The sequence below is a fragment of the Hippopotamus amphibius genome, chromosome 2 (assembly GCF_030028045.1).
Source record: "Hippopotamus amphibius kiboko isolate mHipAmp2 chromosome 2, mHipAmp2.hap2, whole genome shotgun sequence".
NCBI lineage: Eukaryota > Metazoa > Chordata > Mammalia > Artiodactyla > Hippopotamidae > Hippopotamus > Hippopotamus amphibius.
Window position 1 is genome coordinate 20519419 of NC_080187.1, and position 12443 is coordinate 20531861.

At 52.5% G+C, this 12443-nt stretch overlaps 1 protein-coding gene across 7 annotated transcripts in view; it reads left to right on the plus strand.

Moving 5' to 3' along the window:
* AKNA (AT-hook transcription factor) overlaps nt 1-12443 on the plus strand; it is a 51344-nt gene that overhangs the window by 2337 nt on the left and 36564 nt on the right. For 2 of the 7 annotated variants that reach the window (XM_057724228.1, XM_057724234.1), the window contains exons 1-2: nt 9960-10176; nt 11822-12208. In XM_057724228.1, the coding sequence (XP_057580211.1) occupies nt 11935-12208 (274 nt within the window). In that variant the 5' untranslated portion in view covers nt 9960-10176; nt 11822-11934. Of the gene's footprint in view, nt 1-6269; nt 6402-8663; nt 8793-9959; nt 10177-11818; nt 12209-12443 lie in introns of those variants that run through there. The other 5 variants (XM_057724229.1, XM_057724231.1, XM_057724230.1 and 2 more) reach the window with 5 other exon arrangements.

Genomic DNA, 12443 nt, shown 5'->3' on the forward strand with positions numbered 1-12443 from the left:
TTTCTTTTTCTTTCTCTTTCTTTCTCTCTTTCTCTTTCTTTCTCTCTTTCTTCCTTCCTTCCTCCCTTTCTTTCTTTTTCTTTCTTTCTTTCTTCCTTCCTTCCTTTCTTTCTTTTTCCTTCCTTCCTTCCTTGTTTCTTTCTTTCTTTCTTTCTTTCTTTCTTTCTTTCTTTCTTTCTTTCTTTCTTTCTTTCTTTCTTTTTTTCTTTTCTTTCTTTCTTTCCCTTTCTTTCTTTCATCTCCCTCCCTCCCTCCCTTCCTTTCTCTCTTTCTCTCTTTCTTTTTTTAATAAGAGAGCTGCATGTGAAGGTTGTTGGGTGATGGAAGACCAGACTTGCTCTGTATGGCAGCCAGAAGTTCTAGGGTTCCTGGTGGTATAGGAAGACCGAGGGGAGCCAGGCCAAAAGGCCTGCACCCCACTACAGCTCCCCTGAAGTGTAGGGTTTCGGAAGGAAATTTTTTGAAATGAGGCTCCTGGTCTATGATGTGAGTTATGCCATGCAGTAGCCCTCTGACTTGGGAACAGGTTGTTATGAGCCTGAATTCCAAGCCATAATGTCTAGCTTTTAACCTGAAAGTGACAGTAGCCATTGATGGTCTTTAAGCAGGGAAAGGCTTGGTCAGAATGATGCTCTAAGAAGATTTATCCAGCAGCATGTGCTGAAGGGATTGGACGATGAGCTGGAGACAGGGTGGCTGGGAAGAGGCCCTGGTTGATCAGGGGAGCCAGGAGGGGGCTAACGGCACCCTTGTACGCTAAGCCTGGCAAATATTATCCCGTTACTTTACAAGCATGTCCCTGAGGACAGTGTTACCCTCAGTCTGTAGATGAGGCTATAGAACATCCGTTTGTAAACATATCTAAGTTTAGAACCACCAGATATGGACCCAGGCCTCTCTGCCCCCAGATCCTCACATTTTTAATTTCTCAGTCCCTCCTCCATTTCAGCCTGTAGTCCCATCTGGGCTCTGATCTTCCTTGCCAAGTGTCAGCCAAACTCCGTCTCAGCTGCAGAGAGATCCCCTGCTCCCAGGGGTGGTCTTATACCAGCCCCGTAGATCTTTGCCAGCATTCCCCCAGCCCCCACTCCAAGCTGAGCCTATTTTCGGGAAGGGGCCAGTGATCAAAGCCAGAGTTGGATGCCCAGCTGTGAGTCTTCTTAGAGTCTTGGGACCACAGCCAAGGATCAAGGACCAGGAGGGACCTCAGGATCCAGGAGGCTGCACTCAGCCCCCCACCCCAAAATCAGGGATTCACTTGGAGGGTAATGCTTTACTTGTGGGTGCAGATCCAACTCTGCCTCTAATGTGCTGTGTGACTTCGGGTGAGTTGTGTAACCTCTCTGGGCCTTTTCTCATCTGTGAAATGCCTGATTATGAGGCTCCAATCAGACAACACATGCCATGTCCCAAGATGTTAAGAGTGGCTAAGGCAGGGGGGGATTGCTTCCTTTCCTTTGTGTGATCTTCACATAATCCTACATGTTGCGTAATGGCTCTATGTGCCATGTGAAAAAGCCCATGGTGTCAGAGTCTAAAAAGAGGAAGGGAGAAGGTGTGGGATGGGCGTACAGAATGTCACAGAATGTCAAAGCTGCCATGGCCCTCAAGGAGCCCAACCACTCTTCCCAACTTTCATAGGTGGGAAACCGGGGAGGGCCAGGCCCAAGGTCTCACCAGAATGAAACCCTGCACAGATGTGCAGCAGTGGTTTTTGTTTGCTTTGTATTTTTAGGGATAGCGAATGTTCGTTTTGCTCTTATTTTTAAAGCAACTGTTATTTTTAGGAAATACACGTAAGGAAAAAGAGTAAACTTGCCTTAGTTTTCTACCTAGTAATAATTATTGTGAACATTTTGGAGGAACTCTCTTTTTCCCTTCCTCCTTCTCTTCTCTTCCTCCATGTTTTACGGTGCTTTTCTTTAATGGACTCAAACTAGATATATATTATTTTATAACTGGCTTGTTCACTTAACATATCACAATTTTTTATATCACTTCATATTCTTCTACAATATGACTGTTAATCACTGCATAATATTCCTTTGAGTGGAAATATCATTTATTTTAATGATCCCCTGTTATTGGACACTGAGGTTGTTTCCAGCCTTTCTGCCTACTGTAAGATTCAGTCATGGGACTTCCCTGGTGGTCCAGTGGTTAAGACTTTACTTTCCAATGCACCGGGTGTGGGTTTGAGCCCTGGTTGGGGAGCTAAGATCCCACAAGTCTTGAGGCCAAAAAAACCAAGACGTAAAACAGAAGCAATATTGTAACAAATTCAATAAAGACTTTAAAATTGGTCCACATCAAAAAAATCTTTAAGGAAAAAAGTGATTCAGTCACAAAGTGATTAAGATCGTAGTGTCTGGTTTCACACAGCTTGATTCAAACCCAGCTTCCTCTGCCGTGAAATGGGCATAATTCCTACCTCCTTGGATTGGAATGAGGATTAAATACGGAGCCCCTGATCCATGGGAAAACCTTTACATAGCAGGCGCACAGTGAAGTTTGCTGTTAGCGATGTGTTCCCAGCACGTGCACATTTTTGTTTGTTTGATTCTTTCCATGAAACATAAATTTGAGAGTGTGGGTGTGTATGTGCGTGAGTGTGTGAGCGTGAATGTGTTTTCCTCAATATGACCACACCCTCCTCATAACCCATGTTTCAATTGGCTGAGGAAGGCCTGTTTCCTCCCCCTCGTTAATGATTCAGGGTGGGGACACAATTTCCGGCTGGGTCAGTGACCCCCAGACCTGGTTTGGGGGCCACGGGGCAAAGAATCCCTGGGAAATGGCAGCATTTCTCTCCACTTGGTTCGGAGGGCCGGCTGTCCCTTTCTGTGTAAAGCTTGAGCTGTGGCTGACGTTAGGAGAGCCAGGAAAATTAAACTCAGTCCTGCAGGGAGCAGGCCATATGGGCGTTTCATGAATATGGCCAAAGTCATTTATTCATGAGCTCTCTGCCAACTGGGCACGGGCCAGGGCTTTAGGAACATAGCCTCATTGACTAAGGATCCTGTAAAGCCCCATTTTACAGATGAGGAATCTGGAGTTCAGAGGGGTTACGTGACTTGCCTAAGGCCACACAGCTTTCAAGAGAGAACCTAGAGGCGTCTGATTATTTACAAAGCCCATGTGCCCTGAACCCCTGTTCCCTGCAGCCTCCCATCAGCACAATGTTTCTGCCTGTGTAGGCAAGTGGAATCAAAGAACCCAGGATATTTCATGCTAGAAGGTCACTTCTGATAACCTCAGAGAGAATCTCATTAATCCCTGAGGCTGCAAAGCTAAGAGAGGGAAAATCTCTTGGCCAGCATCACTGAGGCTTGAACTTGGGTCTCCACTTCTCAAGCCAGGTTTCCATCGGTTCTTCTGGGTCCACTCCTGAAATCCTCTCCTGCCTCCTCACCCACCCCATCCCTGTGGATTTTAACTTTGGGGGTAAATTCAGCAACCTGGGCAGGAAGAAGTGGGTGACCCTGAGATGGGTTTTTATTTCTTCCCCAGGGAAGGGAGATGTTGGGAGCTCCAGGAGGGGCCGAAGATGAAATAACAGCCTTCAGCCCCCCTGAATCCTGGAGTCACCAGCCCCTGGTTTCCTTCAGGATGGTTGAGAAGCCTGGTGGCCCCACTGTAGCCCCTGGGCCTCAGGACATTGTGTGAAGGAGTGACTGTCCAGAGTTCATCATATCAGCAAGCGATGCCCATTCCAGTCCTGGACCATATCCTGGGTGGCACTGGAAGGATTGAGAAAGAGATTCACCTTCCCCATTTAGGTGGGGCTTAAGAATGAGTGCGGAGGGAGGGAGCAGGGGGTGTGGGCAGTAGGCGAGTGGGTGAGAAGTGGCCACTGCAGTGCTGCAGCATCATGACCCAGGGGCTGGGGGATCAAATGGCCAAGGGCTTGTTGGGGTCCTGTGGTGAGGACTGGCAGGCTTGTGCAAACACAGCCCTCCATGGGCAAGCTTTTGATGGAAGTGCTTATTTAGCCCTGGCAGTAGGGGCCAAAGGTTTTTGTTGGCTCATTTGTTTCTGCTGGGTGACCAGGAACTAATCTCTTCCCCATCTTCGGGCCTCAGTTTCCTGACCTGTACAATGGAATCATATCCCTATCCTGCCCACTTCCCAAGGCAATTCTCAAGCATCCAGTGCTATGAAGGATGAGAAAGCACTTTAGAAAACTGAAAGATGCTGTGAGAAACTGGAATCTCCTTATAAAGATAGAACATTGACTTAGTGAATTGCAATTTGTTGGTTATAATCTCCACTCCCGATTTGCTGGTGCCTGGGTTGTTAATGATCTCTGCAGGCTTCATGGTGTGAGCACCAAGCATGGTCGCTAAGACTCAGGTCTTTGTGTGTCTGAATCTCCAGCAGCACTCACCAGCTTTGTGACTGTGGGCAAGTTGCTGTGACTCTCGGGGCCTCCGTTTACCTACCTGTAAAATGGGGATGTCACATCTGCCTCACTGGGTTGATGTGAAGCCTGCAAGCCAGGCTGGGAAACTGGCTAGATTCAGTAGATCATCCAGCATGTCTTCACTGTGCTTCTGTGTGTCAGGGCCTGTGCTGGGCACTGGGATGTAATGACACAGCATGTAATGCCTGTGCACTTCACAGAGCTCCCAGTCGTCAGGCAGACAGACCTAATGTCTAACTCCGAATGGTGAGTCCCCGACAAGGGCACGTGGGGCTGAGATCTGCAAGCTGCCTGCAAGTTACTAAGGAGAAGAATCGGGGTCAGGTGATGAGGGGGAGCACTGGGTATTTGTCCCAGGGGAACCATGGAGCCCCATGTTGCTCGAGCATGCTAAGCGGGAAGAGGCTGGAGCAGCGGCCAGGCTGTGGAGTTTCATCGTCTTTCTCAGTGCAGTGGGCAACTAGCAGACTGTTTTAAGCACAGAGGGGCCGTGTTTGGACACTTCCGTTTTGGAAAGAACCCTTGGTGTAGTGGTGTAGTGGATTGGGAGGACCCAAGAGCTTTCCAGGAGAGGCTGTTGCAGGAGACCACGTGGAGATGCAGAGATGGAATGGATTCTGGTGAGATGTAGGAAATAAAATCAATAGGAGTTGATGATGGATTGGTTATGGGGTATAAGGGAGTGGGGAGTGTCCAGCATGACGGTCGGTTCTGGCTTGTGCACCTGGGTGAGAGATGGGCCAAGCTGCTTGCGGAAGGGTGGGTTTGAATGAGCTCAGGTTGGTGAAGTGGAATTTGGCCTGTGGGTGGAGATGGTGTGCGGGCAGGGGGCGCCACTCCAGCAAAGGCAGGAAGGAGGGTTGGTAAGATGGGGGTGTCAAGGAGATGGGATGGAGTGCACAGGAGGCTGTTTCCCTTGGGGTTAGGCGGCTGCCTCTAAGTTGGGGTGGGGGTTATCCCGGGGCCACGGGGCGTGCCTGGCAGCAGCAGCCACCTGGCATTGATGGCAGTGCCGCCTGGGTTAACGGCCGGGAGGGAGGGTAAGGGAGTGACGGGATGTCAGGGGAGCCCGCCCCCCACACAATGGCCCACATGGTCACCAGAGCTGGCAGGGAGGGGCCTCATTAGGGTTTGGCTCTGCTCCACGTTTGGCTGGGGCTGCGGGTCGAGCCCCCCCACCCAGATGTGGGTAAAAGGCAGGGAAGGGGATGGGGTGATTACTGGGGTGAGGGCCCCTGGTTCTAGCTTTGCCAGATACTCACTATCTGACCTTGGGAGCATTCATTCATTCGTTCGTGTTCCAGCCCCCCCATCCCCCCACCCCCCCTCCCCGGCCCCCGGCTCTGCACTTTGCAAGTGTTGCCTCATTGGATTTGGGGAGCAGACTTGTGAGGTGGTTACTCTTCTTATCCTTGTTTTAGAAATGAAGAAACTGAGGCTTGGGGAGGTGAAGCCTCACAGGTTACAGGGTTAGCAAGAGGTGGGGCTGGGCTCTGAACCCAGGTCTGCATTGACTAGAAGACGCATCTTTTCCTCTCCTACACGGGTGGTTCCCAAACCTGGCTGCTCACCAGAATTACCTGGAGGGCTTTTGGGACCATACAGAGGCCAAATGTTCTCCTTTTTCTTTTCCGGAGTCAGAATCCCTGGATCCTGGGTGGGGCCAGAGCTGGGAGCACCCTCCCCGCCCCTGCCTGCTCCTGCCTGGCTGGAAGGGTGCCAAGCACGTGTTCCGTCTGAGCTCCCATTGTACAGATGGCCATTGTGCCCTAGGCAGAGAGGGAGCCTCGATCAAGTTCATACCCTGGAGGGTGGGGGCTACAGAGAAGGCTCTTGGAGGGTTGAGGCTGCTGGAGGCCTCCTTCTAGGCTTAGCATGCTGTGTGACCTTGGCCAAACCTCTGACCTTCTCTGGGCTTTTTTGTTCCCAGACTGTACTGTGGCTGCGATGGTCCGAAGCTCTGACATTGGAAGTTTCTGTGAGTCCTTTCCTGAGTGGTGCTGACCCGCAGAGGGCCTGCAAGGGGTTAAGCTCCTGCTCCCGCTCACTCTGCACGCAGACAAACCCCCTCCTTCTGACACACACTTGTAGGAAATCAGGCTGGGCGCTTCCTGCCGAGGCAAGGCGGCCTCAGCCGCAGCAGGGGCGGGGAGAGGAGGGGAGCGATGCTTGTCTGGGAGCAGGGCTGGGGCTGGCAGAGCGGCCTGGAGGCGGGCCAGGGCGCCGTGGCGGCAGGGGGCTTCCCAGGTTTGGAACAAAGACCTCACAGGCAGGTCCCCTGAGCCTGGGCCAACAGGATGGTGGTGAAGCCCGAGAGAGGTGAGGGAGCAGAGGAGGGCGGGCACTGGGGGAGCCGCCTTCCCCCTGGACGGGCCAGTCACAGACTCTCTGGGACAGTCCGGGTGGCTGGACCAGCCCAGCCAGGAAGTTGCAGCTGTGGCAGCTGTATTACTTCTCCCCGCTTACGGGAGCCTGGCCCCTGCGGCAAGGGTGGATTTTGGGGGGATTTCCTCGAGCCTAAGGATGCTGGGTCCCCGCCAAAGCTCTGATTCTGACCTCTGTGCACTTGGGCACGCGCTGGTCCCTCTCTGTGCCTGGGGTGTCCTCGTCTGCACATGGCGAGTTAGTCCCATGGGCTGCTAAGGCGCTTCAGACAGGATGCATGAGTGAGGAGCAGCCAGGAGGCGGCAGGGGGGTCCCCACTAAAGAGTGGCCCCTTCTGCCGAATGAGAACAAGGAGAAGAGCCAGGGACGGGCCGGCAGACCCAGCCCAGAAGACCCAGCCCAGCCCTTCAGGAGCAAGGGGCACCTTTTCTCTTTCTCCTCTGCCGGAGAGAGCTGGGGTGGGGGTGGGGGGGTACATTCAGAGGGGGAAGTGGCTGGTGTTGCACGGCTGGCGGGAACTGGTTTCTACATGGCTGGTGGGAACCCCTTGAGAACTGCTGACCTGTGTCCTGCCAGCTGGTCAGGGAGGGCAGCCGAGTACAGGGCTCTGAGCTCAAAAGCCCAGCCTTTTTGGAGGTGCCCAGCCGCTTGGTAAGGGGGTCTTCCTTCCCCTTCCTCTCACCACCCCGCCAAATCTGATGGACTTGGTTTCGGAGTCACAAGCCCTGGATTTCAGTCCCTGGCCACACTTTCTGACTGTGCGGTCTTGTGAAAGCCGGCCACCTCTCTGGATCAGTTGCCACATCTGGGAGATGTCAGGGCCCTAGTGGGGCCACGGGGGGCAGCTCGGAGAGCTCTGGCTGGATAGTAAGGGGCTTCGGAGGGCATGAGGAGGCAGAGGTGGGCTGTGTGGCTGAAGCTGGCAGAGGAGAACCTGGGGATTGAGCCGTAAAGGGAAGGGTCTCCAGTTTTGGATTGAGGGGGCAGAGAAGCCCTGTAGGGGTGGTTGAGCCACTTGGGAAGTGGAGAAAGAGACCACAGGGGTCTCATAGACCCTTGAGAGAGAGACAGAGAGCCAGTGGCAGAGGTGGTGTGGCTGGAAGGAGGAGACCTACCAAAGGAGGGGCGAGTGCATGATGCTTCCTTGTGGGGCTAGTTTCTCCAGGGGTGGCAGGGCCCCTGAGCCCTGGAAAAAGCAGCCCCACGAGGACAGCCCAGCCCCTGAGGGGACTTCGTGGTCACGGGGCTGTCCTGGGCTCGGCCTCAACCCCACCGGGCCTTCACCCAACCCCACAGCCCCTCAGGAGCAGCCCTGTGCCCTCAGGAAGGCCGACGAGAACCACCGTGTCTTTGGCTGCCATGCAAGGACCCCTGCCATAACTGTCTGTCAAGTTCTGTTCGGGCTTCCAGACCTCTGTGCCTTCGCCTATGCTGTTCCCTCTGCCTGGATGCCCTCCCTCATCTTCTCCCCCAGATCCTCTTTGCCTCTCAGGCCCAGCTTAATGCTTCCCTCGACAGTAACCCCTCTGCACGCCCCGTCTGAAATTTTGGAACGCTTTTACTCATGTCTGTATTCCTCGTGTGGGGCTTGGCATATAGTAAGAGATCATAGGTTTTTTTAAAGTTAATTTGCACCCACTGGGTGTTCAACCTCTATCTTTGTGACTCTGAAGTGGGACCTCAGGGAGGAGGAGGGGGTTAACTGTTCTGAGTCTGTGGCACTCAAAAGCCAATGAGTCCACCAGGAACCTCAAAGTTCACTTAGCTCCATCCCCTACCTCCCATGGGGCCCACCCGAACAGGGTGCCGCTCCCCCGTGGTTGCAAGGACAGATGGCATTTTCTCCATCTTACAGTGAGGAAAGCCTAAGCCCAGCAGTTCACGGTGGGGCAGCAGCACCAGGCCCAGACACTGGCCTCCAGATGCCCTGCCTGCTTCTCTGTCACAGCAGCCCAGTGAGCAGGTGTCCTTGTCCTGGCGTGAGGTCAGCATGTACTTGGCACTCGTGTGTGTTTGTTGACTGACTGGCTGACTGACTGGCCCCTGACTCCACGGCATCCAGGGCTGTGGCTTGCACAAAAGGCAGGGGTTTTGCTCACGAAACCATCACAGGTTTGGGGGCCTGGGGAACATGTGCAAAACTCCAGCCAGTGACCGCAGCTGCCTCCGATGAGAGGCTTTGCCTGGTTACAGTGAGATTTCTGCGATGACTGAGTCATCCCAGGAGACAGAATGTTCCTCTTTGTGCACCCGAGGCCTTTGTGATTGGACGCGCTGCTCTGTGGCACAGCTAGAAAAAAGCCCTTTAGAAGTCAAAAAAAACCACACGCCTCCCCCAACCCCTTCCTTGGCGGAGGTTTCAGAAAGAGAAAAGCAAAGGCTTCTTAGCACCTCCCACACCTGCCATAGTAGCAAGGTCTAGAAGGCCTAGTCAAGGTCAAAGGGTAGGCCTTGCCTCGGGTGCTGGTTTAAAATGCAGACTCCTGGGCCCTGTCCCAGGGCCACGGAGTCCAGCTCTCTTTGTGTTAACCTCAGGGATCTGCCTTCTTAGAGAATTCTTAAGAGCACTCAAGCTAGCAGGGATTTCGAAGAGGTGGACAGGCCCCCCCAGGAGAGTATTGAAAGCAAGGATTAGAACTTCCTTTTAAAATATTTATTTTCCATTGGATCTTTTTAAAAAGTCAACTTTAGATACATTTTTTCCTAATACACGTAATGTATTCGTGTGCGAATGCATGCAGGTAATGTTATAAGAAATATATATGTTAGGTATTTGAGCAAATATATTTTTAATGACGAGTTGTATGATTAAAAAAAAAATTTGGAGACTACTCACTGGGTCAAAATTGACAGTTCCAAATCTTGCTGTCACTACCCAGCTGGGTGATCTTGGTCAAGTCACTATTCCACGCTGAGCTTTAGTTTTCTCATTTGAAAAATAGTTTTCCTATGACTGACTTACCTGTTTGGGGTGAGGGCAGATCAAGAAGAGGCAGTAAAGCTTCTAGCCTGGGCCGGCCCAGAGAGGCCCCAGCGTATGTGATGGGGGGTGGGGGGAGGTCAGGAGGAGGCTTACAGGGTGATCTAGGGGAAATTCAGGGAGGAAGAAGGAAGACTGTGTCTGGGGAGAAGAGGGTGAGGCCCCTGAGACCAGAGTGGGGACAGTGTTAGTCCCTGTCCCTACCCCAGCCCTTGAGAAGGCGGCAGCCATTCCCTGGGGACTCTTTTTCCAGAAATAGTTGCCTGCTGATTTTTCTCAACGGTACAAACCAAGGTTCTGACCAAGACCCAATTGCTCACGAGGCTGCGGGACAAACACAGCCGTGTCTCCACAGCACGGAGGGAAGAGCCGGGACCTGAGCTACAAGGTGACTCTCATGCCAGCCCTGTCCCGACCTGTGTGTGGCTTCGGGCAAGGCCCTTCTGCTCTCTGGGCCTCAGTTTTCCTGCCTGTAGAATGGGTGCTTTGCATGAGCTCCTTGGGTGGAACCGTGACACTGCTCTGTCAGCTTTGTGTTTCCAGGGCTCAGAGGAAGTGCTTGGGGGTGTTGGCCATAGTGGAAGGGGAGAGGAGGTGGGAGGGAAAGAAGGGAAAGAGGGAAAGGAGGATGGGATAGAAGGCAGGTGGGGAGGAGCCCTTCTCCAGTCATCCTTCTCCTGCCACAGGTCCCTGTGTAGCCAGTCTCTCCCTTCTGGTTCATTCTCCCCAAGAAGCCAGAGAGAAACTTCTAACTGCGCCTCGACATGCTCTCCCATGCCAGGGATGTGCTTCAGACTCCTGAACAGGACCCTAGAGGCCCCCCAGGTCTGGCCACCATGTCTGCACACCCACACTCTCTGCAGTCAGAGCCCCAACCCCTGCCCATAACAGTATAGCCATCAGGAAACCACTTCCACGACGCCCCCTCCTGCTTCCAGGCCTTTGTACTTGATGGAACCCCTGCCTGGAATGTTCTTTTTTTTTTTTAATTAAGGTGAAATTCACAAAATGTAAAATTAACCATTTTAAAGTGAACAATTCAGTGGCATTTAGTATACCTATAAAGTTATGCCAGCACCACGTCTATCTAGTTCCAAAACATTTTCATCACCCCAAAAGGACACCTGTGCCCATTCAGCGGTCACTCCCCTCTCCTCGCTCTGCCAGCTAAAGCACTTGTCTGCTTTCTCTCTCTGTGGATTTACTTACCTTGGATATTCTGTGCAGATAGAATCATACAGTATGTGACCTTTTGTGTCTGGCCTTTTTCACTTAGCATCACGTTTTTGAGGTTTATCCTTATAGCACGTGCAGCGCTACACTTCTTTTAGTGGCTGGATGATATTCCACTCTGTGTGGACAGACCACGCCTTGCTTGTCCATTCATCCGTTGATGGACATCTGGGTTGCTTCCACCTTTTGGCAGTTGTGAATAGTGCTGCTAGGAAAGTGGGTGTACGTTGATTAGTTTGCTTACCCATATTCAATTATTTTGGATGCTGAAATGCTCTTTTCATCGTTCCCCCACTCATGATCTGAAGTCTTACTCAAGGGGGGGTCAGGAAGGTTCCCAGAGGATGTGGCCTCTAAATGGGACCCATCCTGACTTCCTGGGCCTGCCCTGGACCCCCAGGACCCCTCCCCATCCTTCCCCATTGCTCCCACTTTGATCTCTAGTTGCCAGTTGTTTCTCCGCTTCCTCTTGGGCCCTCAGTTCTCATGTGAGCAGGGCCTGTGCATGGAGCCTGGCACGTGGTAACAGGCACCAGCACAGCTGGGACACCTGCTGTGTGCCGGCCCCTGGGCTCCTTATCCCTTACAAAACTCTTGAGGGAGAGAGGAATTGTTACCCTAGTTTTGCTGATGAAGAAATCCGAGGTGGAGTGATTTGGCCAAGGTCATGCAGCTTCAAAGGGGTGGAACCAGGAGCTAAACCAGGGCTCTGACTCCAGAGTTCCTGCTGGTAATTTCTGCTTCTGAAGAAAGGAGGGGATTCGGGGTTAATGCTCTCCCTTTGATTGTGTCCCCAGCAGGCCACAGGCAGGATGCCTGGTGCTGAGACAAGCTGGCGGGAACTCTGGTGGCCCTAGGGGCAGCTCCATCTCCTGAAGATGAAGGGGCCCAGGTGAAACGCAGGCCAGGCCCAATGGCCAACTCCGGGATGGAGGTCCACTGGGCCGACCCAGGCCTAGGGAAGGGGCCCCGGCGGCGGCGCTGGGCCTGGGCTGAAAAAGGAAAGAATGCTGATGGGAGTGGCATGTGCAGCTTGGGAGAAGAGGGACCCTTTCCCAGTGCTACCAGCCCTGAGCTCCTGGAGGACTTCCGCAAGGCCCAGCAGTGCCTGCAGCCACTGGAGTGGAGCCCGGACTCACAGCCTGATGGGTGCCCAGATCCTGAATCAGGAGAGTCTGCAGAAGAGGGTGAGACCGCCTTCCCTACAATCCCACAGTGGTGTCCCCCAGACATCCCACCTCCTGGCGGGAGGCAGGAGGCGGGAAGTGAGAGAGTTTCAGAAATTTTTTAAATTAAAATCTATGAAGCCTATAATTTAAAATTTTTTAAAGATTTAAATTATATAAACGATATTGTTCAGTGCAGAAAAATCAGAAAATATAAGCCCAAAGAGAAAAAACTAAAAATTACTTATTATCCAGA